This window comes from Labeo rohita, chromosome 10, assembly GCF_022985175.1.
Source record: "Labeo rohita strain BAU-BD-2019 chromosome 10, IGBB_LRoh.1.0, whole genome shotgun sequence".
NCBI classification, from domain to species: domain Eukaryota; kingdom Metazoa; phylum Chordata; class Actinopteri; order Cypriniformes; family Cyprinidae; genus Labeo; species Labeo rohita.
The window spans coordinates 23111489-23138646 of NC_066878.1; the positions used below are offsets into that span (position 1 = coordinate 23111489).

General features: G+C 34.6%; 1 protein-coding gene across 1 annotated transcript in view; it reads left to right on the forward strand.

The window, feature by feature from the left end:
- auh (AU RNA binding protein/enoyl-CoA hydratase) overlaps nt 1-23176 on the forward strand; it is a 32601-nt gene extending 9425 nt beyond the window's left edge. The window contains exons 7-10 of the mRNA XM_051120552.1: nt 17686-17873; nt 17957-18007; nt 22048-22095; nt 22529-23176. Of these exons, the coding sequence (XP_050976509.1) occupies nt 17686-17873; nt 17957-18007; nt 22048-22095; nt 22529-22606 (365 nt within the window). The 3' untranslated portion in view covers nt 22607-23176. The remainder of the gene's footprint in view (nt 1-17685; nt 17874-17956; nt 18008-22047; nt 22096-22528) is intronic.
- The last annotated feature ends 3982 nt before the right edge of the window (nt 23177-27158 follow it).

The window sequence follows — 27158 nt, forward strand, 5'->3', positions numbered from 1 at the left end:
ACAGTCTGTGCAAAGTGAACATGCAAAGAAGATCAAACACCCTTAAGGTAAAAAAAGGTAAAAAAGGTAAAACAGCGATATAGGATGATTTTGAAGTTGAGGGAGAACATGAGATGGGAGTTTTTCGACATACACTAACTGTCATGAACTGGAAAAACACAGAAGTTGGGAATAGCAAGACAAGACGTTTCGCTAGATAAGATTGGCATCTGAATTGAATTGGATTGGCATCTGGGGAATTTGGAGGCCAAGTCAACACCTCAAAGTCGTTGTGCTCCTCAAACCATTCCTGAACCATTTTTGCTTTGTGGCTGGGCACATTATCCTGCTGAAAGAGGCCACAGCCACCAAGGAATAAGGGTGTGCATGGTCTGCAACAATGCTTAGGTGGGTTGTACGTGTCAAAATAACATCCACATGGATGGGAGGACCCAAGGTTTCCCAACAGAACATTACCTAAATCATCATATTGCCTCTGCAGGCTTGCCTTCTTCCTAAAGTGCATCCTGGTACCATGTGTTCCGGCCATGCAAGTAATGTAAAAGAAAACGTGACTCATCAGACCAGGCCACCTTCTTCGCTCTGTGGTGTAGTTCTGATGCTCACGTGCCCACTGTTGGCGGACAGGGGTCAGCATTGACCCTGACTGGTCTACAACTATGCAGCTCCATACACAACAAACTGCAATGCACTGTGTATGCTGACACGTTTCCATCAGAACCAGCATCAACTTGTAGCAATTTAAGTTACAGTAGCTTGTCTGTTGGATTGGACCACACGGGCTAGCCTTCGCTCCCATCGTGCATCAGTGAGCCTTGGCTGCCCATGACCCTGTCGCTGTATCTATGACCACTTTTGATAAAAACTGACCACTGCAGATGAGGAACACCCCACAAGAGCTGCAGTTTTGGAGATGCTCTGACCTAGTCATCTAGCCATCACAATTTGGCCCTTGTCAAACTCGCTCAAATCCTCGCACTTGCCCATTTTTCCTGTTTCATCAACTTTAAGAACAAAATGTTCACTTGTTGCCTAATATATCCCACCCGCTAACAGGTGCCGTGATGAAGAGATAATCAGTGTTATTCACTTCACCTGTCAGTGCTCATAATGTTATTCTTGATCGGTGTATATCCATGCAGCTGTCAGTGCCAGAACTGTTTCTTTACACATGAGAATAACTAAGGAAATTGGGCAACAATTGAATTTGAAGAATGGTGGTAACCACTCAGTTTTGGTGACCATTGACTTCCATTTGCATAGGCTAATAAAACACTGAGATGCTCTCAGAGCTCTCTTTCTAACAGGTTGTGATATTCCCTGATGTTACATTCAGTCTGTTAAAGTATTAAAAGGTAAAGTCTGCGCTCTTGGCTTGAAGTACCATTCAGATCTTCTCTGAGGGGTAAACTGCCATTCCAGCTCTAGTGTATGAGGCACAGGACAGAGTTAGCTTCAGCACTTGACTTTACAACCTCTTTGGCCCTTATGAAGTGAAATATGAAGTTTGGGTTATGTGGGGAATTGTCTACTGTGATATGGCATCAAGGGCAATGTTGTTGCAGCTGAATGATTTATGTTGACCGTTCAGATTTATATAAGGGAACAAGAATTTGTAGGACTTCAATTGTATCTCTGCTCTAGTCTGCATCACAAGTACCAGGTGGGCTACCAAGCAAGCTTATTATGTCATAAATACTATTATATACTATTAAAAATGTAGACAAAGAATGTGGATGCTTAGTGGTTGTTTTAATGGAACCTGTCTATTAATGTGACGAACCACACCTCTGGTTACACCTGTTTGAACTGGGGAACTGACTTCTTTTATTCACATAATTAAACAGTTGTTTGCAGGTGTCACTGCATTAGATAACAAAATCAAACCAAATGTCTAAATACTAAAGGGGTAACTGTGGCTCATAAGATAAGGACTATTCTGCAACAGACAGATTTGATATGGTTACGATTTGCTAGATGAAGACAAAACCATTGGCATGTTTTCCAGTTCCTTATCTAGGTACATGTGGTTGAGTTGGAAAGTATCTGGGTTTCAGTATATAATGTCAGTCCAGACAGCAGTGAGGTTATCACTCAAGGCTTGACTTGAAGCCAGAGGGTTTCTACTGAAGATTCACTTTCTGGGTTATTTGGCAACCCAGCGCTGGGTAAATATTGGATAGAACACATGCTGGGTTGTTTTGACCCAGCTTGTTGGCTTTTATACATTTTAACCCATTTGCTGGGTTGTTTTTGACGTAATGCTGGGTCAGTTAACCTGTCAAAGGTTTTTCAGTTGAAATGGGACAAGAACAGTTCATATACAATATTTTTTATTCAAAAATTATTTAAATGATTTATTTAAAATCATAAAATCTTTAAAAACATTCGGAAAACTTAAAAACATAAACATAATTTGTATGAAAGGGAATAGACATTATTGCACTCTAAAAAATGCTGGGTTAAAAACAGCCTAACTTGGGTTATTTGGCAACCCAGCGCTGAGTAAATATTGTTTTGTCTGTTTTTACCCAGCTGGTTGGGTTAAATGTTTTTACCAGGCATGCTGGGTTGTTTTAAGTCAACTATTGTTTAAAAATGATTATATTACTGGCTTAAAATGGACTGGAACTTATAAAGAACACACACAGAATTACTAGAGGCAACAGCAATAATCAAAAGATGAACATTTATTATTAAGCAAGAACACATGGACAAAATACAAGACAAATTGAATTTATCATTTAAACTTGTTTAACAAGCATTTTAGACATTAAAAAATGTAACATTTGAAAGTAGCATTTTAATTTTAGTGTATTCAACCATTCTCTGTAATCAGCTAATTCTCGTGCCGGTGTGTCACCGAAATCTGAGCCGGTGAAGAGCTGCTGTTTACCGAAGTAACTGCGAACTTCAGACCGTGGCCTCACGTTTCACTCGTAGCTGAAAGATGCTGTGACCGACTCCAAAACCTGCCCAAAAACAAACAGTAATGACATTAGAGAACATATTTTAACATCAAATTAAATTAAACTCAGTACTATCACGAATGAACAGGCTCAACTCAGCAGTTGTGCAGAATAAAATGACCCGGCAACTTAGTTACAGAAAAACTACCCAGCACCTGGGTAAAAAATATTAAAAATAACGTAACGTAACATAATGTAATGACCCAACAAATTAAACCCAACAGTTGGGTTAAAAAAATAACCCAGCGTTTTTTAGAGTGTGGCGTTTTACTCCGATGTTTGTTTGAACCGGGAACTGCGGTAAATTATATTTATAGGTATGTTTCAAAGAGTTTAGTTGAAATGTAAGTTGAGGCACATATTTCCAGTGAGCCTAGGTTGAATTTGTAGGGATGACTATTTTGCTCATCCCCCCCATTTGCATGTGCAGTTTGCAGTTTGCAGTCAACACTGCAATGCACAACAGTGGTTACTTTGCAGATGAATATATGGTGTCACAATCACAATCCATCTTAGTTGTGTGGTTTCATAATGATTTGTCACCTCTGCTACTCTCTTGCAAATGCAATAAAAAATTTAAATAATTAAAAAACCCATTTGCACTGCCATATAAGGACTTTTCTAGACCATGGTTTAAAGGAAAGCATATTTGTATAACCTGATTCAGTAGAGCAACACTTTACACGTCTATGGACGTTTTTGGAACCACTGTCAATTTTGAAATTTGACCATAGATAGAACAAGGGATGGATGGATATTACAGTTTTTTTTCAAGTCGTTGCACCCAAAATCTTTACTTGTCACACAGTTTCTGAAACCTGAAACTCAAACACCAGAACCACACACCAAATCTGTAAAACCATACACTAATTCTCAGACTTTGACTCAGTTTTCAGTTTCACTTTTTGCAAAACATAACATAAAATTCTCTATTAAACACACAAAAATCTAACCAAGTATCTTGATTCCCTTTTTCAAACACAACCAATGAAAATTGCTTTACTTAACACCAACCAATCATGGTTTAGATTAGGTCCTTGAATATGCTTTGGAATAATCACCTTTTTCAAAATTATGTTTGGTTTCTGTCCAACTACACATGGTTGATGTACACTACCAGTCAAACATTTTTGAACAGTAAGATTTTTCTTGTTTTTTAAAAAATTCTCTTCTGCTCATAAACCCTGCATATATGTGATCCAAAATACAGCAATTTTTATTATTATTATTATTATTATTATAAATGTTTAAAACAGTTGGGTAATTTTTTTTCAGAATTCTTTAGTAAATAGAAAAATCCAAAGATCAGCATTTATCTGAAATAAAAAGCTTTTGTCACATAATACACTGTACCATTCAAAAGCTTAGTCATTTTAATTTTGTATTTATTTATTTATTTATTTATTTATTCATTGTTTTTTGTTTTTGTTTTGTTTTTTTTTGCTAAATACTTTTATTTAGCAAGGATGCTTTAAATTAATCAAAAGTGATGCTAAAGACATTTATAATGTTACAAAAGGTTTGTGTTTCAGATAAATGCTGTTCTTACGAACTTTCTATTCATCAAAGAAACCTGAAAAAATTCTACTTAGCTGTTTTCAACATAATAATAATAATACTTTTTTGTTTGTTTGTTTTTTTAGCAGCAGCAAATCAGAATATTAGAATGATTTCTGAAGGATCATGTGACTGGAGTAATGATGCTAAAAATTCAGCTTTGAAATCACAGGAATAAATTACATTTTAAAATATATTCAAATAGAAAACAGTTATTTTAAATAGTAAAAATATTTCTAAATTTTACTGTTTTTGCTGTACTTTGGATCAAACAAATGCAGGCTTTGTGAGCAGAAAATACTTCTTTAAAAAAAACATTAAACATTTAAAAACTTTTGAGTGATAATGTATTTATTTTTTTCATACTGTGTCAAATGAAAAAAAAAAAAAATTGGTTTTAATCTTGCTTTCGTTTACCGTAAATGTTTCAACATCTCTCTGGCAATTACTGTGTAAAATGATGATTTAATAGCTGAAGTGTTTAAATTACCATGCTGTGCTTTTTTAGCTTTTTAGACTGTGTGCATTGTCTCTCTTTATCCTCATGTCACTGAAGTTGTTTTAAGACTAAAACCAGCCTAATTATACTAGAATTTTCTTAAGACTAGTTAATCGGTTGTTGATGTGTTGCCTGAATAGCTAGTTGATTCTGAAAATGTAGTTTTCCACATCCTTATAAGTGGATATTAATGGGACGGTTCATCCAAAAATGAAAATTGTCATCTTTTACTCACTTTCAATTCGTTCCAAGCCTGTATGAGTTTACTAAAGAAGATATTTTGAAGAATGTCAATTGTTTGATTACCAGTATTATTCAGAATATCTTCTATTGTGTTCAGCAGGAGAAAGAAACTCATACTGGTTTGGAACAACATGAGAGTGAGTAAATAATGGCAGAATGTTCATTTATGGACGAACTGTCCCTTTAAGTAGTTCCAGGAACTGATAAACATATCTATCAGCAGTAGAGAAATATCTAAAGCTCCTTGCTGATTAACTCTACGGTAGGTGAAGTGTTTGCTTGTAATGAACGAGTATGAGTGTGTTAATGACCGATCCACTGACCCACTTCTCAGTATCTCAATATGCTTTGGTTGCCCTGGCCCAGATTCTTTAAGGACTGCTGCTCGGGGTTTCAGATTGAGTCGTATCTGTTTATCAGTGGTTCACACATTATCAAAACAAACATGAAATCACGTGGAGGTTAAAACACCACTCTTTTCTTCAAGGTCTAATTATTTAACTTTAGTTAATGCACCAACTCACAATATTATTCTTTCAGATGAACTTCCTTTAAATCATAATTCACAAAATCCATTTGCAGCCATACTGTGGGAAGATCACTTCAGTGGTTTATTTTCATACGTCTTCATACTTCCTGTCCTGTGCTGGGAGCGAGTGTGTTTCGTGTGCAATGAGGAGGAACACAAGGTCAGCCCCTGCTGGTAGTATATAGGCCTTCTATAACAGGAGAGACATTTGAGACGTGTGTTTGTGAACCACATGACATCACCGACACACCTTTTAAATAGTGCAAAATGTAGTGATACCAGATAAATGGGGTGGAGTGTTACGGTAGATGTTTTGTATGTGCTTGTTCACGTTTTTCTTATGGTGTTGAAAGACACACTTGAATCATATCTTTTGCATTTGAAGAGTTTGTGAGGCGTTGCACAATTAAAGTAGTTAAATAAGAATGTGTGCATAATGTCAGTCAAGAAGTACATATTGTGTAACCGTATGTTTTTACAGTAAATATAGGTGAATATTTGCTTGCAAACATTGGGCCTCATTTATTAAACACAAGCAGAATTAATTGCTATGTAAACAGCTCAGTTGTGACATTGAACTAACTAAATGTAGCAGTTTATATAGGAATAAGAGCACAAAATGAGTTTTGTTTTATGACCCATAATGTGCATAAACAAAGAAATTAGTTCCTTTTCAGAATTAAGGCCATTGTTATGAGCTCAAAGTAAAACAAAAACTGTGATTCAATCATCCTAAAATGTTCGCATTATTTCAAAGTAGAAGAACAATCACTTCACTATTTCTGTCTTGTCGATGCATTTTCAGTCTCTATGCCCTGTTACATTGGTCAAGATTAGATTAAAGGCTGCTGAGATTGTGTAGCCCTTCCAGGAACTCCAGCACATGTTTGACTGTGACGCTTTTTCTTGACGGTCGCTCCGGTTTCTTGGAATGCAATGTGTAAGATTTACCAGCCTCTGCTGCTGATTTCAAAACAACCCTGAGCTAACCTCTGTCACACTCTTTGGCCTCCGTCTTTCCTTAGCGTGTTGACACAGTTTCTGGTAATCATCTTTTTTTTTTTAGGTGGTATTGTTGTAAATGCGCTGTATTAAGGCAAAGGCCGCTTTCTCACTAGCCAGGACTGCTGTGATGCAAGGATTTCCCTGAATTTCTTGCGAAATCTCTACCGCATAACAAAGTGTTGTTTGTCAAATCAGTCTTAGAAAATAGACTCATACTTGGAACAACAGATTTATATTTGTTTGTTGGGAACAGTTGATGGCTAATGAAATGAGAGGATTGCAAACAAGTTAAATTGGCCTTATCGTTACATTTGCATATGGGTGGTTGACAAATGATTATAAAAGACCATTTTTGAAGAAAAAATGCATATGTTTATGTAGTGTGAAGTCTGATCTTTAAGAAAATATAAAGGGTCCCTAACTTCGTAAATTCTTTTGTGTTTTTGTTTTGTTTTGTTTTGTTTTTTTTACATTTTTACTGAACTGTACCATAAATGTGTCATATGGTGTAACATAGCAAAAATTAAGGGGGAAAAAAAGCTCTTAGTAATATATAAATAGCATGAGAGAGATTTATCTTCTTTTTTAGACACTCATTTTTATATAGTGTTATTTATTTAATATGAAATTATAATTAACATCATTTTTCTCCATGACTTGTTGAACAATTGTGAAGTCTGATCTTTGAGAAAATATGAAGGGTCAGCAACTTTGTCAATTCTTGTATTTTTTTTTTTTTTTTTTCCAATTGAACTTTACCATAAATTTGTCATATGATGCAACATAGCAAAAATTAAGGGGAAGAAAAGCTCTTAGTAATATATAAATAGCATGAGAGAGATTTATCTTCATTGTTAGACACTCACTTTCATATAGTGTTATTTATTTAATAAAATTATAATTAATATCATTTTTTCCACATAACTTGTTGGACAATTTTGAGACAAACTTTGACAACAGGACAAACTTTGCTGTTATCTGCTCAAAAATGCTGAAAATTATACCATTATATACCAAGATGAGTGATGATCATATCTCCCCTATTACAAAACTCAACTTTAAGATATTTTGAGATAAAAACAAATCTGTGGTTCTTTTTATGTGTGTCACACCATAGGACATTACATCACACTGAAGGACAGAAATGCTAGTTATTAAAGTATTTCTATTTAATTTTGAACATGTCAAATGAGAAGAAGGGTTTAATTTTGATACAAACAATATCAACATATTTTTTTAAACAAACAATAATTTTCATCAACAAAATTCAGTTTCTTAGGCACTTCGGTATGTTACTAAAACTCTTTTAGCCTCTCACTGCAGGAGTGGCACAGCTAAATATGATTGATATTTTTAAAACTATATTTCTACTCTTTTAAGACATCATTTTGATTCTGTTTACTTTCTTTATCGTTCTCTTAGGATCTCCTCCCTTCTGGTGGATCCCTGTTGATTTTCTGTCTATATTTCTGTGTCCTCTCTCTTCCACTAATTTCTGTCCTTCAATTCTTTCTGTTTTAAAAACAAAGAATAACATTTTATACTTATTTTATACATGACACTTTATAACAGTACAGAAACAAGTTTTCTGCAAAATCATCAGAAAATAGTTTAATTAATGTAATTATTGCTTTTAAGAACAATAAAAATGATCAAAGAATAAAAAGGAGTTAAACATCTTATTTAATTATTTAAAATGCTTTTTAAAGAGACCTTGTCCTCCGCTGTGACATCTTTGTTCTGTGGTGTGACAGTACAGGCGTCACACCGGAGGACATTTTCTGTCCCACCATTGGACGTTTCAGCCTTTGTGTCCATTAATGACCTTGCTATACCGAGCTAACCTGTCATTAGCAGTTAGCAAGACACATTTGCATAATTTTCCATGACTATGTAGTTTATCATACATTTTTTAATCAGAAAATATGATTTAGGGGTGTCACACCAAATGACAACAGAACGTAATGCTTTTGTAGTGGTTCCAAAAAAGTGAAATATTTGAACAGTTCTGAGACACAAATTGAACAATGCTTGACAAAGGGCTTCAGTAACATGATCATGAATGGGGATCTTCAACTAATTAAAGTTTTCTTTGTAACTGGCTGATTTAGAATCAGGATATGGAGTCACACCAGAGGACATGGTTTTCAGAGGCAAAATGTGTCAAGTTCCTATGCTTTCAGAAATGTATGGATGAAAAAAGATGATTGCCATTTACTAAAGTAGACATTTATGCCGGAGACATGTATTAACATTTTTATGCTTTTCTTTTTCATTTATAAAAGTTGTAATTTATTGAACCATGCTTGAGACAGTCACACCATAGGACAATTTTGAGATTTGGCTCAAAAGTTTAAATTCTAGTTAATTCTAGTTAATTTAGTTGATTTAATTCAGGGACAAAAATTGACCATGTGCACATGTCATGGGTTTCACAGGGGGCTTTAGTAATGTGATCATGAATGGGGATCTTGAACTAATTAAAGGTTTCTGTAATTGGGCGATTTAAAATCAGGATATGGAGTCACACCAGAGGACATGGTTTTCAGAAACAAAAAGTGTCAAGTTCCTATGCTTTCAGAAATATATGGATGGGGAAAAAAAACACTTATGCCGGAGGTATTTATTAACATTTTTATGCTTTTCTTTTTAATTTATAAAAGTTGTAATTTCCCTTCACATGAATTTCAACCAAACAATCTTTGGACTCGATTTCACAACTCCTACTTACTGTAAACAATATGGCTCTAATTTGGCTCAAAAAATTCACAATCAAATAACACTGCAGCAGTGAAAATGCCATGTCACGTCAACAACTCATAATTTGCATATTGTTTACAGTAAGTAGGAGTTGTAAAATCGAGTCCAAAGATTGTTTGATTGAAATTCATGTGAAGGGAACTTGTCTGTGCCATAAGTATGTAGTTTAACATACTTTTTTTTTTTTATTAAAAAATATGATTTAGGGGTGTCACACCAAAGGACAACAAAACGTAACACGTTTGTAGTGGTTCCAAAAAGTGAAATATTTGAACAGTTCTGAAACAAAAATTGAACAATGCTTGACAAAGGGCTTCAGTAACATGATCATGAATGGGGATCTTCAACTAATTAAAGTTTTCTCTGTATCTGGCTGATTTAGAATCAGGATATGGAGTCACACCAGAGGACATGGTTTTCAGAGAAAAAATGTGTCAGGTTCTTATGCTTTCACAAATGTATGGGAAAAAAAAAAAAAAAAAAAAGATTGCCATTCACTAAAATAGACACTTATGCCGGAGGTATTTATTAATTTTCTTTTTAATTTAGAAAAGTTGTAATTTATTAAACCATGCTTGAGACAGTCACACCACAGTCACACCAGTTTTTAAAAAAAAATTTAACAATCAAATAACACTGCAGCTTTAATAACAACAGGTCCATGTAGGACAAAGAAATGTTCAACGATTTACTGCATTTGAAATAATGACAATAATAATTATATTTATTTTTATCTTGTGGGACAGTGAAAATGCCATGTCACGTCAACAACTCATAATTTGCATATTGTTTACAGTAAGTAGAAGTTGTAAAATCGAGTCCAAAGATTGTTTGATTGAATTCATGTGAAGGGAACTTGTCTGTGCCGTAAGTATCATGCCAAAACAGCAATTTCTAAAGAAAGCCATAATTTTAGTAGTGGCACCAAAAAAACAATTGCACCAAACAATTTTAAATGTCACCCTCATGTTTTTCAAAACCTGTTGGTTGTTTTGTTTACTGATTTAGAATCAGGATATGGAGTCACACCAGAGGACATGGTTTTCAGAGGCAAAATGTTTCAAGTTCCTATGCTTTCAGAAATATATGGATTAAAAAAGATGATTGCAATTTACTAAAATAGACACATATGCCGGAGACATGTATTAACATTTTTATGCTTTTCTTTTTCATTTATAAAAGTTGTAATTTTTTTAACCATGCTTGAGACAGTCACACCATAGGACAAATTTGAGATTTGGCTCAAAAATGTTACACTCTAATAACAGTGCAGCTTTAATGACAACAGGTCCATGTAGAACAAAGAAATGTTTTTGACGATTTACTGCATTTGAAATAACGACAACATTAATTAAATTCATTTTTACTTTGTGGGACAGTGAAAATGCCATGTCACGTCAACAACCCATATTTGCATATTGTATTTTAACCTGTCATTAGCAGTTAGCAAGACACATTTGCATAATTTTCCATAACTGTATAGTTCAACATACATTTTTTAAATCAAAAAATATAATTTCGGGGTGTCACACCAAATGACAACACAACGTAACACTTTTGTAGTGGTTCCAAAAATGTGAAATATTTGAACAATTCTGGGACAAAAATCGACCATATGCACATGTCACGGGCTTCACAGGAGGCTTTAGTAATGTGATCATGAATGGGGATCTTCAACTAATTAAAGTTTTCTCTGTAATTGGTAATTGATTTAAAATCAGGATATGGCGTCACACCAGAGGACATGGTTTTCAGAGACAAAATGTGTCAAGTTCCTATGCTTTCAGAAATATATAGATGAAAAAAATTATCGCAATTTACTGAAATAGACACTTGTACAATTATGCCACAGGCATTTATTAACTTTTTTTGTGCTTTTCTTTATAATTTAGAAATGTTGTAATTTATTGAACCATGCTTGAGACAGTCACACCATAGGACAATTTTGAGATTTGGCTCAAAAAATTCAAAATCGAGTAACACAGCAGCTTTAATAACAACAGGTCCATGTAGGACAAAGAAATGTTCAACGATTTACTGCATTTGAAATGATGACAATAATAATTCTATTTATTTTTATCTCGTGGGACAGTGAAAATGCCATGTCACGTCAACAACCCATATTTGCATATTGTTTACAGTAAGTAGGAGTTGTGAAATCGAGTCCAAAGATTGTTTGATTGAAATTCATGTGAAGGGAACTTGTCCTTGCCAGAAGTATCATGCCAAAACAGCAATTTCTAAAGAAAGGAATTATGATTCAGAGAGTATAAATGCAGATAGGCATTGAAATGTGATAAATCCACCATCATTTCAGTAGTGGCACCAAAAAACCAATTGCAAGAAAAACAATTTTAAATATCACTCTCATGTTTTTCAAAACCTGTTTGTTGTTTTGTTTATTATGAACTGGCTAATGAAACATGAGGATTGCAGTCAGATTAAAACATGTCTTATTGCTCATGGTTGTGATTATATATTGTGGTTTTCTGTATGTGCAGTGTAAAAGTCAGTCACTCTTACAAAGAGGCTGGAATATTTGCACTGCTGTCCAGGAGCACTTGGACAAAAATATAGTCAAACTGGAAAGTCAGTCAGGCGGTGCGGCTGTGCCCTAGATTTATAAACACTATGATTTATTCATGTGTCTTTTTTGCCAGAGAGAGGGTGGCAGTTGCCCGTGGAGGGCTGGGAACTGCTTTATTAGCGAGCACTTATGCAACACGTCCCTGCGCTTTCATGTGTAAACATATTTCACCAAAGAGCTTGAGTAAGAGTTGTGCAACTGAGTCAAAAGATGGCCTGATTATGTGAATTCGTGTGAAGGGGACCTAGAAGTTGTGGTAACATGCCAAAACAGCACATTTCCAAAGAAGAGATTCATGATTGAATGATCATAAATGGAGATAGATATAAATGGAGGCTTGTGGTTTTTAATTTGAGAGTTAAAGCTGTTATGATTTCTACAGTGGCACCAAATGGATTTGCAAAAGTGTTTACACTCCTCAGGAAATCAACCTATAAATGACTCTTAATCAGGGGTGCACAATAGTTTTTTTTCAGACTGGTTCTCATGAAAGCACCTGGAGATTTGGTTTTGTGCTCACACTGCATAGTGTGACCCATTAAACATGCTAACATCTCTAAATATAATAATAAATATTTATAATTTATTGCATTATAAATCATTACTTATTACTACTATTATACACTATTATATTAAAATTTTAAAAGTTTTAATATCAATTTTTATTTATATTAAAACTTTAATTAAAAAATTAAAAGTGAATATTAACATTATTTCATAGTACACAAAAAACTGTGCTAATATTTCTATTTTTCTTCTATTTTTCATTTTTTCTCTCTCTCTCTTTTTTATTTTTATATGAATTTTCAGCATTTATTTTGGCAGGTAGCCGGCCGGTAAGTATATGCTCTGCTGGTTTTAGTGCTGCTGAGTGAAGTGTGTCAGCGAATCAAATTTCATAGTTTTGTGTTTTGCTCTGAAACCCGCAGTGTATAGGCGAGATATATGCTTTTTAGTTCAGATGGAAATCATAGTTAGTTGATCCAAAAAGTTGATTGTGCATTAACAGCTCTCAAACATGACGGTACGCAAATAAGGAATCTAAACTTATTTACCTGTCACTTTTTTTTTTTTCCCCCAACAGACTTCCTATGAAATCTGTTTTATTTTTTCCCAAATTTTTTTTTTTTTTTTTTAATTTTTCTGTATTCAGTTTTTTTTCTTCTGTTTAATTAAATCTAGACTCTGTTTAATGGTTAAATTAAACCAAATATTAATCAAAGCATGTCCAATTCTTTGAAATCATGAAATTTACACAGTTTAACACCAGTTTAAGTTTAACAACAAAATAATAATTTTAAGGTCCTATGAAATATGTTTAATTTTTTTAGTTTTTCTGTACTTTTTTAATTCTGTACTTTCCATTAATTTTCTGGATTACATTTTAATGGTTTCATTGAACTGTAGGCTCTGTTTAATGGTTAAATAAAAAAAATAAAAAAATAATCAAAGCATGTCCAGTTCATTGAAATCATGAAACTTACACAGTTTGACACCAATGTGTTAAAGGTTTACCAAAAAATTAATTTTAAGGCGAGTACATATTTTTTTTATTTATTTTTTTATTTTTTTTTTTTTTTACCAAAATCTGTATTTTCCATTAATGTTCTGGATTCCATTTTAATGGTTATATTAAATTTCAATTATCAAAACATGTCTAATTAATTTTTTTAAATAATTAATTTATGATTATTTAATTAATTTATCTATTTTCATAAATACTCTGTTTTCTGTGTAAATAATTTTTATGGTAAATATTTCTTTTTAAAAAATCATGTTTTAATAACAATTTTATTATTAGAAGGACTATCATTACATTAAGTCATATATTTCTATCACAGTTTCTTCAAGTTAAACCAAACATTTATTTTGAAGGGTTGCTGTGAAGACCTTTGAGTTTCTGTTTGTATATGACATGACGATAGTTTTTCTCAAAACAAACTGTAAAATGCTCATGAAGTGAGTAATTCCAGAGATTGTTTATTTGTGACCCTGGACCACAAAACCAGTCTTATGTTTTGCATGAGTATTTTTGTAGCAATAGCCAAAAAACATCGGATGGGTCAAATTTATCGATTTTTCTTTTATGTCAAAAATCATTAGGATATTAATTAAAGATCATGTTCCATGAAGATATTTTGTAAATTTCCAACTGTAAATATATCAAAACTTAGTTCTTGATTAGTAATATGCATTGCTATGAACTTCATTTGGACAAATTTAAAGCTGATTTTCTCAGTATTTTTATTTTTTATTTTATTTTATTTAATTTTTTTTTTGCACCATCAGATTCCAGATTTTCAAATAGTTGTATCTCGGGCAAATATTGTCCTATTTACACTTATAACTGGTTTTGTGGTCCAGGGTCACATTTGTTCATGTACTTATACTGTATATTGAGATGGCAGAGGCTGAAAACACCGGAAGTGCCATAAAAGCTCATTAATTTAGTCCCCCTCATGTTTATCCAAACCTATGTTGTGGTGTTTTCTTTAGTGTTCAAACAGCTATTTTCCATACAACAATCCATGTCCATGAATCCATGAAAACACAAATAAATAAATCTATAGAAAGAACCATAAAGTTATTCTATTTGACCTCAGTCTGCATTCCATGTCTTGTGTAGCCAGACGATAATGTGAGGAACAGACTGAAACTTAAATCATCCACAGAACCACAGAAACCTTCTCCATTTTAGGTTACAGACTGTATCTTTTACATACTGTGTCTCTTACTCTCTGACTTTGCAACTGTGCTCACTTATGCCACATAAGGAAACCAGTTTTGAGCCGGTGGCATTTTTTAATTGGAATGCAGATGGGCTTATCATTATTTGTGTGAAGAACAGAATGTAATTAATCGGAAGACACACACACATAAAATGTTCTTATTATGTGCCAGATATCATTTGATCTGCATTTAAATGTGATCTAACGATGTTAAACTTGACAACCCTGCTCATCGTGAACTACTGTATGAAAAAGATCAGCGTAAATATTCAAGCATCTAATTTCTATGAGAAAAAAATGACAGCATACAGGTTTTAATTTGTAAATATTTACAGTAAATACTGACAGAATCTTTAGTTTTGCGTCAGCTGTTTTTTAAAGAGACATATACATAACATAAGTATTTATAACCTTAAAAAATATGTTTTGCCTAAAACTTTAGTACATAAAATTTTCCTTCTTAATACTTGGCATGCCTCGAGTAGCTGAACCGGTAAATTGTTTTGAACATATTTCCTAAATATCAATGAAGTTCATTTCCTGGTGTTAAATAGATAAGATTGTCGCTATTGTTTAAAAACATTATAGCCCTTTTATACTTATGAGGTTAAACAGGTTCAGGTTCTCAAACATCGACACACACCTTGTGCCTTCATTTGTCTCTTTATTCTGCTGTGTTGAATACAAAATGATTAGGACAATTTTCCCCATCTTTGTTGAATTGCATTGCTTTGGCCATAATTACATCCATTTCTGTACGTGTTGACGATGACCTTAAGTACCCTTTGAATTGCACGTTTTTAAGGTTAATCCAAAGTAAATAAATGCTCATAGGAACAAGGGTGCAACCGAGAAATTGTGCCAATCATTTATACGACCCAGTCTAAAGACTCATCATAAAACAATTAGCTTTGTTTTGTAGTTTTCTGGGGTGTTTCTAACGCTCAGCCTCTTCTGTGAGTCAATATCGTGCTGAAACAGGTCATGAGTGTTTGTCTTCCAACGTGACTCTTTCAGTGAATGACCAACACCTTTGAAAGTCCATATGGAGAGGTTGAGTTGCAGTCTTTTGCTGCTATTGTGGGAAACACTTTATTTTAAGGACCAGTTCTCACTATTAAATAGCTTGCATATTAATGGCTGGTTATTAGTACTTAGAAAACACATACAGTTCAAATCAAAAGTTTACATACACCTTGCAGAATCTGCAAATGTTAATTATTTTACCAAAATAAGAGGGATCATACAAAATGCATGGTATTGTTTATTTAGCACTGACCTGAATAAGATATTTCACATACAAGATGTTTACATCTAGTCCACAAGAGAAAATAATAGTTGAATTTATACAAATGACCCTGTTCAAAACTTTCCATGTGTTCCTGAATGATCCACAGCTGTGTTTTAGTGTATTTTAGTGATAGTTGTTCATGAGTCCCTTGTTTGAACAGTTAAACTGCTGCTGTTCTTCACAAAAATCCTTCAGGTCCCACAAATTCTTTGGTTTTCCAGCATTTTGTGTGTTTGAACCCTTTCCAGCAATGACTGTCTGATTTTGAGATCCATCTTTTCACACTGAGGACACTGAGGGACTCATATGCAACTATTACAGAAGGTTCAAACACTCACTGATGCTCCAGAAGGAAACACAATGCATTAAGAGCTGGGAGGTGAAAACTTTTGAACAGAATGAAGATGTGCAAATTTTTCCTGTTTTGCCTAAATATCATGTTTTTTTAGCACTGCCCTTCAGAAGCTACAGAAGATACTTAAATGTTTCCCTGAAGACAAAATAAATTCAAGAAGTTTTTATAAGGGTCAAGTTTTCGAAATTGAGATTTATACATCATCAGAAAGCTGAATATATCAGCTTTCCATTGATATATGGTAGAACAACATTTGGCCGAGATGCAACCATTTCAGTATATGGAATCTGAGGGTGCAAAAAAATCAAAATATTGAGAAAATCACCTTTAAAGTTGTCTAGATGAAGTTCTTAGCAATGCATATTACTAATCAAAAATTAAGTTTTGATTTATTTACGGTAGGAATTTAACAAAATATCTTCATGGAACATAATCTTTACTTAATTTCCTAATGATTTGGCATAAAAGAAAAATCAATAGTTTTAAGTGTATTTTTGGCTATTACTACAAATATACCCCAGCGACTTAAAACTGGTTTTGTGGTCCAGGGTCACATATGTAAATGTCTTTATGTGAAATATCTTATTCAGGTCAGTACTAAACAAAAAATAGCATGCATTTTGTATGGCCCCTCTTATTTTGGTAAAACAATTAACATTTTGCAGATTCTGCAAGGTGTATGTAAACTTTTGACCTCGACTGAATTAATGTCTTATTCTGCATGAGCATATTTTAGATCCCTTAATCCACCCGATGTCTAAACTTAACAACTACCAACTATTAATAATCAGCAAATTAGTAATTTATTGAGGAAGTGAATAGGATTTAAAACACGTATTGAGCATTAATCATCTCAGAAATACAAGTGGCTGAATCAGACAGTTAATGTGACGTCTCCTTCCCCTTTCTACACACATACATTTTCCTAGTCAGTTTCTCATCAGAACTGACCTGTGCTCAAATGAGGAGTTCTGAGGACACTTTAAATATGTTTGTTATGGTTTATGTTCAAAGCTGCATATCAGAATGATTTCTGAAGGATCATGTGACACTAGCGTAACGATGCTGAAATTTCAGCTTTGGTTCACAGGAATAACATCCAAATCACAGATTTATATAACATGTCTAATAAAATACCTGGCTGTTTGCATCTTATTATAGGGGGAACTCAACGTCTGCCACGAACTGTAGGAGTGTCTGTAGCTAAAGAGCTGATTTTTGCGGCACGAGCGCTGAACGGTGACGAAGCCAAGAGTCTCGGCCTAGTGAATCACGCTGTGGAGCAGAATAAGAGTGGAGATGCAGCGTATCTGCGAGCTCTGGATCTGGCCCGTGAAATCATCCCTCAGGTATAAACAGCTGTGCTGGTTCATTCAGTGAACAGTTTCTTTGTGTATGTTGTTCTAATGAAGCTTTGATTGTTCTCTTTCAGGGGCCAATAGCAATTAGAATGGCAAAGCTAGCCATCAACCAGGGAATAGAGGTAAGATTGCATAGTCATCTGGTCAAAAATTAAGAGTTATTTTCTTGTGCTGAGGCCATTTCACACAACCTACCTCAAGTGACTTGAATCTTACTGTAGAGTTTGAATGAATTGCCATTGGCGTCACAAAAAAAAGTGATCTCCTCTATTTGAAAAAATGTTTATTTTCATGTTGTGCTGTCCGAAAGCAAACATATCAGAACAGACATACTGTGATACATAAGATAAACCGCCGTGCTGTATTATACCTACTGTACGTCTTTCATTTCTCATCATGTAAAAGCTCACCAGTGAAAGTGTTTGTACGTGAAGTCATGTGCAGCTGTCATCCGAGATACCAAAGAAAGTCTGCTTCATGACATTACCTTGACCCCAGAGGTCGGCCTGTCAACACTGTGGGTCCCTAAGGCCACAGGTCACCTAGGAAGTGACCTAACAGAGCAGAGACCTCCTCAGCTTTTCTGTTGAAGTCATTAAATGAGGAAAATGCCAACGTAGGCACATTGTAAAAATGTGCGTCTACCTGCATTTTTGCAAAAATCCAAAAACACATCTGTACATACAGTAACACTTCTTCCTATTAAGTAGCATACGTATTACTAGTATACTGGATGTTCATTAGTACTTATAAAGTACATATTATGATCATAATTTAGATTTAATCTTAAAGGGGTCATCGGATGCCCATTTTCCACAAGTTGATATGATTCTTTAGGGTCTTAACGAAAAGTCTCTAATATACTTTGATTAAAAATTCTCAATGGTTGTGTAAAACAACACCCTTTTTACCTTGTCAAAATCAGCTCAGCAAAAATCATCTCATTCTAAGGGGTTGTTCCTTTAAATGCAAATGAGCTCTGCTCGCCTGCCCGTCTCTTCTCTCTGTGGAGTGACAGTCTTGTTTACTTTAGCTGCATTTAGCCGCGTTTAGCCACTAAACTTCCTAACTACCACGTTATAAGGAAAGACAATCGCAAAGATTCATTAAAAACCCTTATACTCACTTCTGCTGTAAGTGAAGCTGGACCATGCATGATTCGCGCGAACATAGACGGATATATGTAGATCGGGAGGCGCATTCCCTTCACAAACAAATGTAATCCACTGCATCTTCAGCGCCTCAGATGTCGGAAGTAAATGACGACCCTATGTTCATTATTACATCCAGCAACACAACACCTCAATCACTCAATCTGAGATATTCTTGTCTAACTTACATCCCTGCTCCAGCATCAAAACAAGGAAAGTTACTGGACTGTTACAGCTGGTCTGGGGTAAAACGCTCATGTCAATCAACTATCGTGGGAGCGGCCTCTGTTGGTGTGACGCCACACCGACAGGCATCTGAGAACGGCTCGATTTGAAAAAGGGGATATTATTTTTACAGATTAATTAAAAAACACTGCATGGATTTTTATCATTATAGGGTAGATTTGTACATACACTGACAACACACATTAATGTTCAAACAACATGAAAAAGTGAACTTAGCATCCGATGACCCCTTTAACAACTACCTTACTAACTATTTTTAATGATTTTTAAGGGAGTTTATAAATGGGATATTGATTTAATACAACAGTTAAATAAACAAGAAGTTAATATTAAGTGACTTACATTGTCTGACTATAACACTATTGCCTGATTTTGTCATCAAAAATAGTTTGAAACAAGTCACACCTGAGCCGCTGCGCATCTCCATTCAAACACAGCGGTGTTTCGTTTATAAATGTAAAATGTGTGTTTTTTTACATTTAATGTGCAGCACTGATGTAAACAAAAAAAAAAGTAGCCTACTGAACCATACTTTGTAAATGAATAAGAATATTAATATTAATTATATACAGTGTTGGGGAAAGTTACTTTTAAAAGTAATGTATTACAATATTGAGTTACTCCCTAAAAAAGTAACTAGTTGCGTTACTTAGTTACTTTTTATGGAAAGTAATGCGTTACTTTACTTTTGCGTTACTTTTTAAATCTGTGCAAGGCTTGTTTGTTTTTAATATAAAAATATGGCAAATGTAAAAGTCTTTTCACACCAAAAGCCTCAGGCATTGAGAAAAGTGAATTCACGTCTGTACAGTAGACCACAGAAGAAAAAAATATCAACTCTTCAGCAATAAAAAAAGAAAAACTAATGTTAGATTATCTTGAGTCATTTTTGCTTATTAGTATGGCTGAATTGGATCATTGAAGGTCAGCAGCAAAGACATCGGTTAATAAAATGGTATTAAATGCATAAAAGATTTTTGTATTATTTAACATATTTAATTATTGCAGGTTTGCATCATATTCTGAGTTGAATTTCAGAGTTTTTATTCATTTCGAGCAATACTCAATCTGTTTTTTGTGAGTGAGATGAATTAATGCATGTTTATATTTATTCTAGTACTAACATCTTACTCCCGATTCCTCTCAACATGGGAACAGGAGAGCTTTTAATTAATAAATGGGGGAAAAAGTAACTAGCGTTACTTATTTGAAAAAAGTAACTCAGATATTTTCTTGTCAATTAAAAAGTAATGTGTTACTTTACTAGTTACTTGGGAAAAGTAATAATATTACGTAACTTGCGTTACTTGTAATGCGTTACCCCCAACACTGATTATATATTGATCATAACAGTTAGTTTATTGTTCATTAATGTTAACAAAAGCAACTAAACTTTTTAAAATATATCAGTAAATGCTGAAATTTACACACTCTAACAAGGAACAATACTTCTATTCTACAGCTTTTATCAGTCTTAATGTTACAAATGGACTCATATTGTAAAGTGTTACAATTACATCAACAATCAAGCTAAAGATGGCCATCTTTAAATATCTACACAAAGGCCACAGCATTGAAATTGCATACATATGGATATCGTGTAGTTTCACAATTTAACTGCTTCTATTCTAGAACATTTGTGGTCATCTAATCAAAATATAAAAATATGTTAGTCACACAACGGGCAAAAGTGCAGCGCAGTGTCTAGAAGACCTCGCAGCTATCCGATATCACACAAATTGGACGCGTTGCGTTCAATTCAAGCAGCGGTCTGCAAGACTTTATTTGACCACCAAACGGGCAAAAGTATACTGCTGTCCTTTCTCCACTAATGCAGCATCTAGTCAACAAATACATCGCTTTGTAATGACATGAAAACATGCACTACAGTATACTGTACACACCGTTTCGTTGTCAATGTTTTAAATTGACAATGATTTAAAAGTGTTTTGAAGTGTCAGATGTCTAAACAAACGGCACCTGCTGTCAGTGATTTCCGCCACTAGAGGCCGCTCTCATGCTGTATAACAAAGACTATAGGGTATTTCGCTGTATAATGACGACCATCTCAGCCGCCCCAACAACGGACCCAACCCGGAAAAATCTGTTGGCATGGATTTTTGCCGATAATCTATAGTTCCGCCAATCAACTATCGGTGCCGATTAATCGGCAAAACCGATACATCGGTCGACACTATTATTTAGGTTCAGGGTCAGGTTTAGTGTAAGTTATGAGCTGCCGCGATACATACAACAACCAGATTCACAATAATCTGTTCACCTGACATTTTGCTTTGAAAGAGTAACTAAACATGCCACATAAAGCAATAAAATCATTCTGCTGAAATACTGCCATTTCCAATGTTTGAAGATTCTTCACTAAGACGCAAAATAGCTTGTTTGTGTCTGACCTTTTTTAGAAGAGCGGTAGTTGAATAGAGAAGGAGTTCTATTGAACCTCTAATGCCGAAGGATATTTACTTAAAATTCAGTTCTTTTTCTAATAAAGAGTTCATCTATGTTTTTGTGAAATGCCAAGGTCAGCTGCAAAAGTAGTTCTCCGTTTCTCTGTTGTCACGTGGAGCTTTTGCACGTTTATTGGATGGTTCATTCCTGCAAGGCCACAAGGAGAAAAGAAAGTGTTTGTATACACATACAACATCATTTCAGACTTAAGTTCTCCAGCGGCTAATGCAGTAATTGTGGTTCATATAAACAGTCTGCATGACGCAAGACTAGCGTATGTTGTTGTTCATTTATTCCAGGTGGATTTGAAGACCGGATTAGCTATTGAAGAGGCATGTTATGCTCAGGTATGTTTACATAATGAACATTTGCATTTATGTGAGAATCAAACTAGTTTTGGTATATGAAATATTGTGCTTATATTGTTGGGTTGGCTTCTAGATATAAAAACCTATTCATTTTCAACACTGAGTAATATATTTAACAATAAACCTTTCAAATTTACTCGAGTTTGAGTCCCACCCTGATCCTGTTTCCCTCTCTCCTTTCCTATTGCTTCCTGTTTGTTCCTATAGTGTCCTGCCAAAATGCCTAAAATATAAGTATATAAAAAGAATGCCTGAAAATCAGGCTGTTTATCAGCCATTTCGAGTGTTAACATAATGCTCCTCATGAAGAGAGCGAACGCTGGCCTAGATCACTCAGGAAGCCACTATATTTAGCCCTTAAGAAGCACAGCTTCAGCGTTCCACTGATATATACGACTCTGTTGTCTCCTAGGTGATCCCAACCAAAGACAGGCTGGAAGGTTTGCAGGCATTCAAAGAGAAGCGTCCTCCTCGCTTTAAGGGCGAGTAACAGTGGCCTGACCAGCCCAATTACAAGCAGCTGCCTTCTGAATCTCATTGGCGAGTCTCGTTAAGAATGTCGCATACCTGAAATTTTTGGAGCGCTGCCGGGCTCCTGGGGGCCCGATGATGGTAAGGGATGGTAGGGATTTGAGCTTAAATGTTTGAAGAGTCTGAAAGATGAAAGCTATTGTGGATCAACTTCTTTTTGCATGCTGTGTCCTGTTGTTGTCAATTTTGAACTTTTTTCCCTTTTGGTTGTATGTTTGTTACTTAATATAAACAGTCTTTGATTGTTAAAATAATATAGTATGCATTACAAATGAACACAAAATGGAAAGTTTTACTATATATATACATTATACTCTTCTCTGAAGAGCATGCAACCCAAACTAAATCTGGTTGGGTAAGTTGATTCCAGGAATCAGCACTGATGTTATGCGTCATGCGTCACGTAAACGTGCATAAATGTAATCCGGTCAACACCCATCCAGATTTTGCCCTGAGGGTGATGTTTTTAGAAAAATTGTTGTAATGAACATTTGTAATTTATGCAATAAAGCCTTAAAACGTATCCCTACTCAATCTCATTCAACAACTGTTTAAAATGGAAAAACTCCAAGATAATACTGTTTAGTGTCGGAATATGTGACCCGGGGCCACAAAACCAGTCTTAAAGGTGAAGTCCACTTCCAGAACAACAATTCACAAATAATTTACTCACCCCCTTGTCATCCAAGATGTTCATGTCTTTCTGTCTTCAGTCGTAAAGAAATTATGGTTTTTGAGGAAAACGTTTCAGGATTTTTCTCCATATAATGGACTTCATTGGTGCCCTGATTTTGAACTTTCAAATGTAGTTTAAATGCAGCTTCAAAGGCTCTAAACGATCCCAGCCGAGGAAGAAGGGTTTTATCTAGTGAAATTATCAGTCATTTTTTCGGACAATAAAAATGTGTATACTTTTTAAGCACAAAAGCTCATGTAGCTCGTGTTTTCTTGGCTCAAGTTCGGATCATTTTACCGACTCTCGTTCAGCAAAATTAATGAATCTTTTTTTGAGTCATTTCGTTCATTTTAGCAAAATATAATTAAAATGTTGTTAAAATGTAAAACGTGTCAAGAACGACCCATTACTAATTCGTAGCATCGTGAACACGCATCCCAGAGCCTGTGCTACACGAGCTTTTGTGCTTAAAAAATATACAATTTAAAAAAAAAAAAAATGACGCGTCGTTTCGCTAGATAAGACCCTTCTTCTTCAGCTGGGATCATTTAGAGCCCTTTGAAGCTGCATTTAAACTGTATTTTGGAAGTTCAAAATCGGGGCACCAATGAAGTCTGGAGAAAAATCCTGAAATGTTTGAACAGAAAGACATGAACATCTTGGATGACAATGGGGTGAGAAAATTATCTGTAAATAGTTGTTCTGGAGTTGCATGGGTATATTTGTAGCAAAAGCCAAATTTATTGATTTTTCTTTTATGCCAAAAATCATTAGGATATTAAGTAAAGATCATTTCCCACCATAAATGTATCAAAACTTAATTTTTGGTGAGTAATATGCATTGCTAAGAACTTCATTTGGACAAGTTTAAAGGTGATTTTTGTCAGTGTTTGGATTTTTTTTTTTTTTTTTTTTTTTTTTTTGCACCCTCAGATTCCAGATAGTTGTATCTCGGCCGAATATTGTCCTGTCCTAACAAACCCATGCATCAATGGAAAGCTTATTTATTCAGCTTCCAGATGATCTATAAATCTCAATTTCGAATAAACTCACCCTTATGACTGGTTTTGTGTTCCATGGTCACGTAAACATTATCTCACTTCCTCCGGTGAGTATTGCCTTCAGGTATTTACTCAAGTTATCTTACAGCACATCCTGCTCTTCATACGTTCAATATCAGGCAGTAAAATAATTATAGATTCTATCACTGGCATAAAAACAGCTTTATTCGTGCTAATGTTCAAAACAAGGAAGCATATAACAAAAAAAAATTACTGATCAGAAGTGAAAGTAAAGACCTGTACATTGTTACAAATTTCTTTTGAACTTTGGATTCAAAAATGTATCGGTTTCCACAAATAAGAAATGTGTTTTTATATAAAACAGTGACTATCATGCTTCAAAAGGCCACCAGAAACACTGCAGATACATGATGCAATATATGTGACTTTGCTTGGACGCCGTTAAACAGTGTAAATATTATCAAAGGCTACCTTTCGCAATTATTCTGCAACACTGGCACAGAGAACGTGAGTCACACCTAAGAAGAGCTCCATTCCCAGAAGCTTTGCAATCATTTCTCTGATCTACATTGTTACTGGAAGCGATAAAGCAGTTAAAATCTCTCGAAAATCATGTTTGGCAGAAACAAGCCTTATTTAGCTTCAGGGCTTTATTTAGTTCTCAAAAAATGTTAATTGCCAGCATAATAGAATATTGCAGATGGGTGAAGGGTGGGTGGTGGTTTTACAGTCTTTGTTATTTGAGCTTCAGCTGCAAAAGAGGAAAAAACCCAGACTGTTGCAAGAGCTGCTGTGTCAGCCGACAGGAACGCTGCCCCAGGGGCTCATGGGGGATTGTTTCACCCACACTATACTGCTGCTGCATTCTGAGAACTGATGTAATGATGTAATGCTTATCTAATATACACACAGCAGGAAAGCACATGACTGCCGTCGCACATCTGACCCTGGAAAATATGTTCAGCTTTTACTCGTGTCAGCTTTAATTCTGATGTTATTTGGACTGTTTTATATTCTTATTTTTGGCATCTTCAGCATCTGTTCTAGCAAAATGTAGCATCAATTGCTCATTATAATTCATATTACTAGCTTATTGGATATTTACTAGTACTTATAAAGCACATATGTGACCCTGGACCACAAAATCAGTCATAAGGGTACATTTTTTTTGAAGTCATCTATATCATACAACATCTGAAAGCTAATAAATAAGCTTTCCATTGATGAATGGTTTGTTAGGATAGGAATTAGATTGAAAATCTGCAATCTGAGGGTGCAAAAAAATCTAAATATTGAGAAAATCACCTTTGAAGTTGTCTAAATGAAGCTTTTAGCAATGCATATTACTAATCAGAAATTACGTTTTGATATATTTACGGTAGGAAATTTACAAAATATCTTAATGGAACTTGCTTAACATTTTAGTAATTTTTGGCATAAAAGAAAAATCAGTTATTTTGACCCATACAGTGTATTTTTGGCTTTTGCTACAAATATACCGGTGCTACTTAAGAAGTCACATATTAATGTTTTATCATTCATTGCTTGCTTGACCGTATTTTAGATCCCTTAATCCACGCTTACCAGATTTTAAGTTTATTAAAGCTAAAGTCATAATTAATAGTTAATAGTGAAAATTGGTCCCTATTACATTACTTTTTTATAATATTTTTAAAATATTTTTTTCCTTGTCTTTTTACACTTAGATGTTGAGCAATCAAGAATAACTTAATAAATCGAAAACATAAACACGTGAAAAGGATCTGAAAGCCTGAGTAGGTATTGTAATTATTAGTCACGTAATTATTTCCAGTCCTATTGTATTAGTAATACAGAAATGAATTCTGAAGTATTGAGCAGGAAATGGCATGCATACTTGTGTATTCAAAGGTTTTTGGGAGGTTTGTCTTAAAGCCTTCATTTCTAGAGTTCCTTCTTCTAGCCTGTTTTGTCTTTGATGACAGCATTGCAACATGTGGTGGCGGCGCAGGAATTTGAACCACATCCACATCTTAGACTGCTTCGGCCCGCATTCCTGTCTGCTCAATGAAGCCTTTATTCCAATGGTTTAACACGTAGCATGTCTTCACATGCGCTTCAGCTATCAATTCCTCATTATATTCACCCTCCTGAAATGGTCCAGAGCACCACACCTGTGTCGGCCGCAAGAATTTGCACTGGGCTCATCCTTGATGACAGATCTCAGATCATTCGACTTAACAGCCGACAACTGCCTGGGTCTTTCAGCAAAGACTGGGCGCCTTTCAAAATTGGATTTGGAATGCTTTTTAAATTCCTGTTTAGTTCCTAGTAGCAAACAGGAATGTGTCATTCAAATTTAAATGTAAAAAGAACTCGTTTGAAATTCAAATAGAACACATTTTTAATTCATTGTTTCTTTTCAGTATCACGCACTCAACACAAAGAACAAAAAGTGTATTTCTGGAAGCATATATTTATATTCAGTTTATTATATTATAATGAGGTAAATCAATTTTAACATCAGTGGTATATTAAAAACTGAATGATTATTTCAAACCTCATTGCATACTGCAATGTTTAGTCTCTTTTAGTGTCCCACATTGGCTCTTAAATGTAGGACTGTATTTGTACAATATGTAGTTGACCCATTTTTCTGTAATGACTGACTGTTTGGTAAGTGTAATGTGACATTTGTATTTTTTTAGTCTCAGTTGTCAAAACTCATTGCCACATTTTAATTTGAGTACACGTGTATAAAAACGTCATCTTGGACATACTTTGAAGGTGCAGCATTTGCAATGGCCTCACTGCATCGGCTAGTGCTCTGTAAA